The 12,421-nt window shown below is 43.7% G+C and overlaps 1 protein-coding gene across 7 annotated transcripts in view; it reads right to left on the minus strand.

The window, feature by feature from the left end:
- Positions 1-12,421, minus strand: part of PDGFRA (platelet derived growth factor receptor alpha) — a 46,927-nt gene that overhangs the window by 12,918 nt on the left and 21,588 nt on the right. For all 7 annotated transcript variants that reach the window (XM_082389918.1, XM_082389921.1, XM_082389923.1 and 4 more), the window contains 11 exons: positions 10,742-10,857; positions 9,682-9,808; positions 8,414-8,607; positions 7,537-7,631; positions 7,185-7,317; positions 5,400-5,504; positions 4,904-5,014; positions 4,506-4,659; positions 3,471-3,637; positions 1,115-1,230; positions 631-753 (listed from right to left, as the gene is read on the minus strand). In XM_082389918.1, the coding sequence (XP_082246044.1) occupies positions 631-753; positions 1,115-1,230; positions 3,471-3,637; positions 4,506-4,659; positions 4,904-5,014; positions 5,400-5,504; positions 7,185-7,317; positions 7,537-7,631; positions 8,414-8,607; positions 9,682-9,808; positions 10,742-10,857 (1,441 nt within the window). The remainder of the gene's footprint in view (positions 1-630; positions 754-1,114; positions 1,231-3,470; positions 3,638-4,505; positions 4,660-4,903; positions 5,015-5,399; positions 5,505-7,184; positions 7,318-7,536; positions 7,632-8,413; positions 8,608-9,681; positions 9,809-10,741; positions 10,858-12,421) is intronic.

Genomic DNA, 12,421 nt, shown 5'->3' on the forward strand with positions numbered 1-12,421 from the left:
ATGGACCTGTCCTCTATTTTCAGGTCTTCCTAGGAACAAAATTAAGAACAGACCTGGTGACCTGAGAGCCAATTACATTTTTGAACTATAAGAAATAGTGGGGAGAAGGTTCAAGTGTAGGACAGAATGACTATCTTTAAGGAAACTGTGCCTCTAAGATGTATTAACTCAAATGGTTTTAACATTTTAGGGGTCATAGACACCATTTGAAAATTTGATAAAAGAGGTGCTCTCCTTGGAAATAAATGCACAACTTACGTATTAATAACTAACACTTACGGGCTGCTTTGTATGTGCCAGGCACTGTCCTAAGCATTTTACAGGAATCCAGTGATCTAATACCCCGCGGCAACTCAGGAGATAGGTACTAATGTCACTTCCCTGATACAGATAGGGAAACCGAGGTACGGAATGGCCAAGGCCCCACACTAGTAGGTGCTGGAGATGGTGCTCACACCCAGGCAGTCTGTCTGTAGAGCCTGTGCTTTTCATACTGACCCCTGGAGCCCATTGATGAATGTCATGGACTCTGTGTTAAAAATCTGGGCACTGAATGGCTGGAAGCAACACCCGCTTTCAGAGATGCAAATGAGGGAGGGCGAGCACGCCAAACAAGGTGAGAGCACGTACGCTGCCTTTTGACACGTAGTTCGAATCATGCATGATGTCTCTGGCCAGGCCAAAGTCACAGATCTTCACGATTTTCCCTTGAGCCAGGAGGACGTTCCGAGCGGCCAGGTCCCGGTGGACACACTGCGCAGAAAGGGAAGAAATGACGGAGGGTGTCAATCCACCTGCGCTAGACAGCATCACCCCTGCAAGACTGGCCACTTCATGGGGGCGCTTGGAGCTGCCTGGCACACAGCCTCAGGGAGGCTGTCCTGGCATAAAGAGCTCCCCTCTCGCAGGCTCTCATCCCAGTCCCTCCCGAGAGGGACAAAGCTCTGCAGAAAAGTAGACACCTGATCCTGCTGGATGCCCCGCTCTGCTTTGGGGATGAGGAAGAGAGAAGCAGCCATTGCTACAGGCTTCTCCACGATCTCCCTTCCACGCTCACCTTGCTCAGATCTGTGGCCTGGGTCTAAAGAAGTCTCTGTCCCCTGAATACACTTACATTTTTCGAAGCCAAAAACTCCATTCCTCGGGCAACTTGATACGTAAAGCTCAACAAATCCAACAAAGTAAGGCCTTCTGAGTTATCATCTGAAAGGAGGTTTTTGACTTCTGAGTCTGCAGGAAAGGAATTAAGTGTGTTGGTGCTGGCGGACAGCATGAAACATTACCCACCTTGACACTCCCGAAGGGCTGGGCCACTCGGCAGACTGCGGAGGCTTGTCCAAAGAACATACTTAAGATCATTTTGTTATAGTTTCTGAACCTCACAGGTGAATGTGTAAAATATGCAAACGTGCTCTCTTTAAAAAGAAATACATCTGTAGAAACATATACCTGGTTTAAATATATATATAAGTATATATGATTCCATAAGGACCAGTATCATGCGTTCTCACACATATTTTGTTGTTTGCCTCCCAAATTTCTTTTTTCAATCTTCGTTAGCAAATCACCTCAGCCACTTTAAACACACACACACACACACACACACACACACACACACAAATCTTCCGTGATGAATGTACATGAGGGCTCTTTGAAAAAGCAGCTTCTAGGAATTGCTTTTTTTTTCTTTTTAAAGCCACCTTCACAGTACTTGGCTTACTTTGTGAATAAAATTAGCCACCAGTCCAACTAGAGGTAGCGATCTCAAAGGTCAGTGCCAAAGACTTTGCGCGTAGTTCCCTTTCTTTGTAATTTGTCCACTTTCCCCAGTTGGTCCCCTCTGGAAGGGTCCCAGGGTTTTCGAGGAAGGAGGCAATCTAGGCCAGCAGTTCTCAGCACTTTTTGAAAAAGTTCAGGCATGTGAAGAGTAGCTGCAGCCCTTCACATTTTTCCAGCCAGAAAGCAATGGTCTGCCTGCCAACTGGGCCTGGGTTGAGCATGAATCAGGTTCCCCTGACATCTAGAGCCACGTCCAGCCTGGGAAGCAACGTAAACTATTTTTAACAATACAGGAGGGAAGAGGAAGGACTGGTTCCGACAAGTCTCATTGGCTAATCTTTTAAAAGGTCTTGGAAGTTTACCCAGTTGGCAATGAGATGTGAATGGACCTTGGAGCTGCAGGAGTGGAAAATATTATTCTGTACTGCGCTTTGCAAAACAAGCACATTCTTTTTTTTAATGACTGTACCTTTCACTTAAGAACCCTGAAAGCATCCAGAGTACATTAATGATTTTCAAAACAATTTCCATGACAGCTCAACACCTTTTTGCAGGGACCAACGGGAGGTCTCAGACCCAATAATACAAGATTATGGAACAAGGCATCGTCAGATCTATCTAGCAGCCTCCTCCCCACTCCAAGCCTGTGATGAGAGTAGAAGCCTGGAAGGACCACCCCCCAGCAGATGTGGGGTGGTCCATCTGCTATGGACATCAGCTAGGCTCCCTGGAGTTTACAAATCAATTCAACCCTGCCACATGCTCATCTGCTTTGAAAACAAACGGATCTTCCTTCAAACAACATTCAGTAGAAGCACCCAACACCCTTGTCAGAAAATATAACCTCAAATTGTCCACTTTCCAGTTTCTATCACAAACTGGATATTAGCAAAGCTAAAAACAAGGGCTATTGAACTCACAGATATTAGAGGTTTATATAATTAAATTAAAAAAAATAATATTAGGAACCAATATAAGATTGCCAGCTTGTAATTTTTCCAAGTAAGGGTACTGAGAAGAAACATCAACTGCCACCATACTTTCATTTAAAGAAGAAAAAAACAAGAAAGTCATGTTAACACCAAAAAATGAATACCATTATGAACAATTCTTTAAAATGACTACATTTTAAAATGTACATTACAGGGATATAATGTACAACATGATCAATATAATTAACACTGCTATATATTATATATGAAAGTTAAGTAAGTAAATACTAAGAATTCTCATCACAAGGAAAACAATTTTTTTCTTTTTCTTTTATTTTGCATCTGTGTGAGATAATGGGTGTTCACTACACTTACTGTGGTGATCATTTCATGATGTTTGTAAGTCAAACCATTACGCTGTGCAACTTAAACTTACACAGTCCTGTATATCAATTATATCTCAATAAAACTGGACAAAAAAATAAAATTAAACTAAATTAATAAAATAAAATAATTACATTTAAAGTCTGAAAAATTTATTACATTAGGTCTATCTTTATTCTTTTTCTTTTTTCAATTTACAGACCACAGACCTTCAAAAACACGTCATAGACTCAGTTGTGCAGATCTGCAGTTAGGGACCATGTGGCCCGGCGGTTCTACTTACCAGGCCTGCTCACCATCTTCTGAGTATTTTAGGTATCATATTAAACCACTGGAAGATCACAACACCCAAAGCATAAGCAAAGACACCTTTACCTAACATGGATTTCTTCTTATATGAGGCTGGGCGATCGTACAGCGCTCTCTGGATGTCTGAGTACTTAGAAACCTCTTTCCTTTCCAGCATGGGGACATACTGTGTAGTGTCAGCTTGCTTCATGTCCATGTAGTCACCGTTATTTTCAAAAGATAAAATAACGTAACTGTAAAAACAGAAAAAGAAACCTTAACCAGGGTGTCCTCTGGAGTGATCGTCCGACATTCAGTAGATGACAACTAGGTACCCACCACATGCGAGGCAGTGGTGGGCATGGGGGCGGCACGGGGAACAAAGGCGTAACCACCCATACCCTTCACCAGGGTGGTCTAGTCGGGGAGATGAGCATCAATCAATGATCACACAAACACATGGACCATCTCAACTCAGCTGTGCCCGTCTTTATTCTGTTTTCCAGTTCACAGGCCACAAACCTGTACCACGTGACCAAGTGGCTTGGGCAGACAAATCCTGCTACTCAATAAATTTAGCACCAATTTGGTGTCCATTGAGTAAATTAATATGAAGTGAACTCACGTCCTTTCTGATCTTACAGAACTTCGTATCTACAGAGATCTTTTTAGCCACTTTAGACTTCTACAGTGGGGATCATCACTTCACTGGCTTGACTAATAGGCACAGGTTCAGCAAGGACCGGTATCTCAAACTTAGAAATCAGATAGTTTCTCACAAGATATGAGCACTGGGGCATCCCTGGCCAGAGATGCATTTAGAGGTCTTAGGTAGAACATACATAAACAGCAAACTGGTTCCCAGAACTATTCCAACTCTCACTCTCATTCAAACCTATCAGCAAACCTATCCCCAACATGATATCTTGGTTCAAAACACCTGCAGACATCAGGTATCTCTCAGCACCATGTTACAGGATGATGGAGCAGGGTAGTTGACTCTAAGTCTTGCTACCTCCTGGCACTGAATCTGCAGACATGGCCTCTATCAGGACATGGGTTCTCTCCACTGGTGAAGCTCATAAGACAACGATTCACAACAGCGTCTCTCTTTGCACCTACCTTCGTGTGCTTTCGTCAGCAGGGTTCAATCCAAAAATGTCCAGCTCTTTCTTTGGCTTCTCTGGGTGACGGCTCAAGAAGCTGTCCCTATTCTTATGCAAATAGTTGACCAAATCCCCATAGAAGCAGTACTCAGTGATGATGTAAATGGGGCCTGTGGGGTCCAAAACCAGTTGGAGATGAGCATGAAAATGAAGAACAGAAGAGCCATGAATTACTGTGTCTACACTGGTAAGAGATGCTGCTCAAGAACAGTGAGCTTCCCTCAATAGAATCCAGTCAACAACTCCATTCAAGGGACTTATATTTGCTGGCATGTTTGGGAATTAAAAAGCCTAGACAGTCTTCACAACCATAGTGTTCTATGAAAATCCTCACTCTCAGGTGAGCAAGCCTACCTGACTTGGTGCAGGCTCCCAGCAAGTTCACAATGTTTAAATGTGGCCCCAGGTGGGTCATTATCTTCAGTTCAGACATGAGAGCTTGTTTTTCACTGGATCTGGCTGTGGCTATTGAAGAAATAAATCACGTATCGGTTCAACTAAACTATTTACTACCCAGAAAAAGCCAAAAACATGGCTAATCCTATGATTGGACATCATTTTATTTAACAACAGTCTAAAAGAGAAACAGTGACTCAGTCTAGATGCTAATAACTAATTCCTAGTCTTCAGGGTAAAAAGAAGCCACTAAAAATAACTCTTGATTTTCCAACATATAGGCAACAAGAACAATCTAAATAAACCTAACTGACAGAAGAGTCTAAATACAAATAAAACCTAGAGTCAAAAGAACCAAGATCTAGTCCCAAATTTGGCATTTACTGGCTGTGTGATTTTGAGCAATTTACTTAATATCTCCATGTTCAAAAAATCCCCAGAAAGGGGCACTTACGTTTTAGCATCTTCACTGCTACTTTCATGACAGGTTGGGACCGACTTAATCCATAGGCAGTTCCTTCAACCACTTTCCCAAATGCGCCAGAGCCCAGGATACGACCTGTGGGCAACCAGCACCATCAACACATGCAGAATCAGGCATCTCATCAGCTTCATTTACCACGGCCAGCGCTCATGGGTACACAGCTGGGTGGTGTTTCTCCCATATGGAGGAAGCATAATGATTCCTCCAAGTCATCATGTCAAAACCAGAATTGAGCCCACAGGGCAGGAAATTAGTATCACTGCTTTTGTCAAATAACATTTGCAAAGGAAAGGAAAACACAGGCGGGAAGAAGGAGGGTGTAGCCCTCCCTGGTGTGAGTACTCTTGTCTACCAGCTGGAGAACCGGGCCAAATCGTGGGCTCTGCGGCACTTGCTTTCTGTGGCTCTGGCCCAAACCTACCCTTCTGTTTTCCGCACACAAACAGGGCCATCTTTTGCATCAATAAGCCTTTATCCACTGGAAATACTTCAGTATTCAAGACATCACGGAGTCTAAGCAGTGATGAAGACAACTTCGGGCTGGCTCCCTTGCTGCCTGTTTGTTAGGAAGACTAGGAAGAGCAAAGGCTAAACGTGCCCTAGGAGCACAACACTTTGCCACACGCTGGGAGATACAAAATGAAATGGAAGCTCTGGTCCCCACTCTTAAAGAGCTCAGTCTAAAACAGATGTTTCTGCCAAGCCAGGGAAAGACTCGGCTCATGAAAGGGCACTAACAGCCAGCACTGCCTGTGACTGCGTGTTTGCATGGCTGGAAACGGTTCCTGGAAAGGTACTGCTTCCCTAGCAACTTGACAATACACAGAAGCAGAGAGACACAGGGATGCTTCTTGGTACGTTAGGGATGTTGCCCTTTTTCTCCATATTTTATTAACTTCCTTAAGCTCCTCATCCATTTTTGTAAAACAAGGGAGAAAATATAATAAAGAAAGCTTAGTTCCCAGGTATAGGTCTTTGAATAGGGTGTCTTGTTTGATTTCAGTTTAAGTAACTCTCTAAGAAGACCTAACTTGGCTGTATTTTGGAATGAGACAAGTGGATAATTTTAAAATGCCTTTGGCATCCTCTGAAGTACATACTGTCAGAATAGTCATGATGACACAACCTCTAGCTCTAACTTTCATTTGTCTTTGTCCTGTTTTCGTTCATTCAGAATGTGATTTTAAAAAAACAAACAAAAAAATCCCTTGGACTAAAGCTTCATGTTCTTGGTCTCAGCCCAAGATTGAAATATTTGAAAAGTTTGTGAGAAGCTGGCTTGATGATTTTTTTCATGTTCGTTTTAAAAGCAACCTATATTTTTATATTCTATATTTTAAAGAAGTATCTAATAATCCTCAGAGTGTACTGAGTCAAAATATATTTTCCGATTGTCCTCATTCATTTCTCATCTGTTCCTTTTTAGTCGTAGAAATTCGTCTCATTTTCAATTGGTGTCATTTCCAAAGCAAAACCACTTTGATGGGTATCTTTGGCAGGCCTCCTCATATTCTCTTCTCCCTTTGTAAAATTTTCTTTAACTGTAATTTGCTAGGGAAGGAGGTAAAAACAAATCATTGCCGTGATTCAATTAACTCATTTTCAAGAGAGAAAAATATTTCTGAAAGCCATTTTCTAATGCTTAGCTTTTACTAAGCACAAGCTCAGATCCTTGATTCCTCCACAGGCCTGTAAAGAGTAAAGTTGCGTACAAATCAAAGGGAGTCTTGGGAGATCACCCCAGTAGGAGCTTACCAAGCACTAGTCCATCTCTTGGAAACTCCCATCTCGAGTCATAAGGCAGTTGCATCGGGTCCACATAAATATATTCATGTCCATCGGGGCTGATTGATTCAATGACCCTCCAACGAATTTCATACCTTGGTTTCTATAAATGACCAGGACAGGTAACTGGTGAATTACCAACGTCCGAATGTACCAAAGCTTAACCGCAGCAGCAAAATGACTGGACACAGTAGGATTCAACAACGTTCACTCATCATGTTGTTACTGAGCTCCTTCTTTGTGCCAAGCCCTGAATTAGGTTGCTCTTCTTCTTGTTCTTATTGGTTTCAAATATTTTTAGTTCTTTAAAAGAAATATCTACCTGTTTCCAAATGACAACCAGGACAATGAGTGAGATGATCACGATCACCAGCAACACCAAGACTGCGGCCGCCACCGTGAGTTCAGAACGCAGAGCTAGAGGACGAGAGAGAGAGACAGAGAGAGAGAGGCACGGTGGAGAATTTGCACAAACACGCGGGAGGGCAGGAAGGCAGGGTGGCTGTTTCTGGGCCAGAAATCTTTCACTACTGGTGGAGAAGCATGAGAGCTGCCAGTCTTATCTGGGGGATGGGCAAGACCATCTCTCAGTTATCTACATGCATGAAACTACTCCAGCTCTTCCGTTAGAAGGGAAAGGGACAAAATTCAGCTAGGAACAAAATACTTTCTCCAAAGGTGCTCCAACATTAACCTTCTGGACAAAATATGAATTGGCATATAAATATTAATAAGTGAGATTGAGAGCTACCATTAGTAGCATAAGTTTAGAACATAAGTTCAGAAAATTAAGTTCAGTTATTTTGAAAGGTTGCAGTTTACTTATATTGCTTTTGGCTTCATTGATTTTTCTTTTTAAAGAATTCAACCTGTCTCAACTGTTATAAAGAGCAACAAGGCGGAAGATCCTTCTTCCCCATCCTCCATCCCCACACGCTCAGACCAAAGAGACTGGGTAGCGATACGGTTAGACAAGCAAAATGCCGAGGGGCCTCTGCACAATGCGGTTTGGGATTTGAATCTGAAAGAAAGGGCTCCCACACAGATGCCCAGAGAAGGCCCGTTAACAGCATCCGGAGCTGCATTTCCACCGAGGGACCTGCATTCCTACAGGACCCCATCTGGGATTCAAAGTTCTGCTTGAGAGAGGAAGGGCTCGGCTGCTGACTCAGCGTTGTCCTGAGCCACGAGCTACTCACTGGGAGCCACCAACTTCAGCTCTCGGCTCTCCACCCCGAGGAGATTCTTAGCCAGGCATCGGACTGCAATGGTCTCCTCCACTTTGGCGAATGTCACTTGGCCCTCCACCATGCTCCTGTCTCGGGGGTGGACCTCCGTGATGATGTTTGAGACATTGTTGGCCAAAATCGTCCATGAAGTTTCGTTATTACATCTGGAGACGGAGAAAAAGGGTATAGGTATAGAGCCAATTACGGGGAGTCGTGGGGGTGGGTGGAGCAGTGAGAATCATCTAAGACGGCAAGCAGCCCTGACTTTGTCTGCATTTGGGGGGGCTACAGGTCGATTTTCTTATTTTATGTGCAGATTGACATTCAACACCTTGCTCTCCAAGAGAGAATAAGCTACATGTGGGTATTTAAAAGTTAACTGGTTATGAAGACAAGGCAGAGATAAACAAGTTCAATCCAATAGAACTACCCATCCCAAGCCTTGAACCCATGAGCAACCTGGACTTCAAGAATGTTTAACTATCCCAACGTCCCACCCCTCCGAAGAGGCCTGCTGCCCTCCCTTCTCTCCACCCACACTGTGAGGACCCCCTCAGGTGTCACTAGGGTTAGACCTCGATTCCAGCTCCAGTCTGGATCCAACTCTGCTGCCTTGTGGCCTGGGGGTGGGGTGGGGGGGGGCGTGGGTCTAGGAGTCTCCGTCTCCAGGAGAAGCAATGAGGCTTCTGAGCACAGCAGTCACTAGAGGTGGGAGTGCAAATGTGCTGCTCACGTGCCCGCCGGGGAAGGGTGAGGGATGGGGGCTGAAGGAGGGACGGGTACCTTAACTCCCGCCACACAGCAGGGAGTGAGAAGACACCTGGGCAGTACCTTCATTTATTTTCACATGCCAGTCTAGCCACCAAATAACATTCACCACAGATGAAACGTGAGGTGAAACTGTGGGCCAGGGTAGTAAAAATCCTCTTACAGCAGTTCTTTAGATTCATGCTCTCTTCAGATTAGAGACCCTTTGAGAATCTGCTGAAAGCTGTCGACCTTCTTATAGCTACTCAGGAACACAGAAGTGCACCTGGGTGCATGCACGCCTGCATGCACACACACACACGAGGTCCATGTTCGGAACCCTATCTTGTAGTTTATGAGACTTAGGCCAAATAAGAATCACAAACACAAAAAAAAGGGCCAGCGAAAGAAGTAAAATGCACTTGAGGTCCTTTGTCCCGAGGAAGAAACATTTTGACCACAAATGGAAAAGGAATGTGTGATTTCCATACTTCTTAATATCTTTGCAAATCATCCACTCAATATCAGGAAGAGGGGTTCCTTCAGCTGTGCATCTCACTGTCTGGCCCCCATTAGAGCCATGGTGGTCGTCGACCAAGTCCAGAATGGATGACGGAACTGCAAGAGGTGAAAAGAAATCAGAATTGAATGGTTCGTGTCCCAGAAATTCTGGGAATTATGAAGTGGAATTCCACGAGTTCAGAACTTGTCCACGTGACATTCAAACCTACAAATCAAGCAGCCACTGAGTCATGTGCACAGTAACACTCCAGTTTGGACAGACCCACTTGGGTAAGAGCATGGTCACATTTTCAGTGATTTGGCATTTGTGCCCTGTGGTGTTTTAAATCTGCAGTGAAGAAAGCAAAAAGCCCCTGTGGTTATTTGGCTTGAAAGGCAAGAAGGCTCTTAAAATTATATTATAGCTTGGGAATCATCTAATGGATTCATCTAAATGGTATAATCTAAAGCAGCATTTACCAAAGTGCATCTATGGGATATTATTAGGTTTTAAAGATTTGTTTTTAACCTGGGATCAAATAATTTAGAAATATGCTGATACTTGTATCACAGATTGACTTTGAGGATCAAATGAGCCCACCTAAGACAGTATGTGGCCCAAGGTAGGTGAGTATGTTCTGAACCAGAATGTAAAGACTTGGGCACTCCTTTCTGGGAAGGGCAACTGTACAAGGTCTACAAGTAAAGCAAAGCAAAAAGGCCAAACACTCTGGAACAATCTAAGGTCATCCAGACCAAAAAGCATCATGTCACTCTTCCCAGACCACATTGAGAAGCAGATGGTGAGGAAGCTAGTGGAGCCTAGGAATTCCCAAAGTATTCCAGACTAGCCTGGAACCTCCCAGAATTATGTGGATTTATAAGTCCAGCAAAGCTATCCCTGACATATGACATCTACAGTCCCTGCTTCTCCCCTAAAAGGGCTGCTTTTCCCTCCACGACCTGGGGGAGAAGCGCCAGGCTCTCCTCGGGAGACTCTCAGTCACGCATCCACTGAGCTGGCATTATCTTTATACAGCCCTTACATACCTTGAGTTAAGAGTTCAAAAGTATAGCTCTTCACGTCGTCTTCATTTTGAACTACAATAGTATAATGGCCGCTGTCTTCTTCCTTAGCTCGGATCAGTTTTAATTTGCTTCGATACCTTAAAAGGAAAGGACTTTGTTTCAGCAAGTTGTAGCCAAATAAATTCTAATCGTTAAGTAATATCCATATTCAATTCGAATTTTGTTTTTTGTAAAAAAGTAAAAACACCATGTTTTCTTGTCCATATCATCGCTCTTCTGGGATTTTTGATACACTTTCTACGCACTGAAGGTCTGAGTCATAGACGCTTAATTCTTAAACATAAGACGGGAAAACCTGAGATGAGCAATGGCTTATGTGGCTACAAGAGCAGTCAGCTCTGCTAAGGCCAGACTTCTGAATGGGAATAAACCCACCAACTTTCCTTTTTTTTTTTAACCCTTGATTTTTACCTTTTAAAAAAATACTTGCTTCCCCTAAATATTCACCATTTGAGTGATTAGCCAAACAATGGAACATCCTTGGAAGAAAGAAGGAGGACACTGTCTCTGTATCGATCCGAAGAGGTCACTAGGGTATAAAATTCCTGCTTGCTTGTATTTGCTTTAAGAAACTCTGGAAGGTTTCATAAGAACCTAACATAACTAACAAAAGTATTCCCCTGGGGGTGGAGAGGAGGGGGTACTGAGGAACACGAGGACAGGAGTGGAATAAGGTTTCTTACAATGCACTGTCTTTAGGCTTGAATGATTTTAAAACAGAGGATTCATCTTAAAAACTAAACAAATTAGAGAAACATAGTCCTTCATACTTCATTAATGGGAAGCTTCTCCAAAAGGTTTCTTACACATATAATAAATGACATTTGGCCATGAGTATGTGTGTGTGCATCTATAAAGTAATTGCCCATTTGACTGTCATTAACAAAACAGTACAGTGTGATAGGCTTCCCTGGTGGCGCAATGGTTAAGAATCTGCCTGCCAAGGCAGGGGACATGGGTTTGAGCCCTGGTCCGGGAAGATCCCACATGCCACAGAGCAACTAAGCCTGTGTGCCACAACTACTAAGTCTGCGCTCTAGAGCCCACGAGCCACAACTACTGAGCCCTCGCACCTAGAGCCCGTGCTCCACAACGAAGAGTAGCCCCCGCTCACCGCAACTAGAGAAAGCCCATGCACAGCAACAAAGACCCAACACAGCCAAAAATAAAAATAAATATATAAACAAATTTATAATTTAAAAAAAAAACAGGGGCTTCCCTGGTGGCACAGTGGTTGAGAATCCGCCTGCTAATGCAGGTGACACGGGTTCGAGCCCTGGTCTGGGAGGACCCCACATGCCGTGGAGCAACTAGGCCCGTGAGCCACAACTACTGAGCCTGCGCGTCTGGAGCCTGTGCTCTGCAACAAGAGAGGCCGCGATAGTGAGAGGCCCGCGCACCGCGATGAAGAGTGGCCCCCCTTGCCACAACTAGAGAAAGCCCTCGCACAGGAACGAAGACCCAACACAGCCAAAAATAAATAAATTAATTAATTAAAAATAAATAAATAAATAAAAATTAAAAAATTAAAAAAAATTTAAAAAAAACAGTACAGTGTGGAACTGTGAGTGAAAAGAAGGTGGAGTGAGAGGAAGAGCACTGGTCATGAAGGGAGGAGACCTGGGGCATGACTGAACCTCT

The sequence above is a fragment of the Balaenoptera borealis genome (assembly GCF_965194805.1).
Source record: "Balaenoptera borealis genome assembly, chromosome: 4".
Taxonomy (NCBI): Eukaryota; Metazoa; Chordata; class Mammalia; order Artiodactyla; family Balaenopteridae; genus Balaenoptera; species Balaenoptera borealis.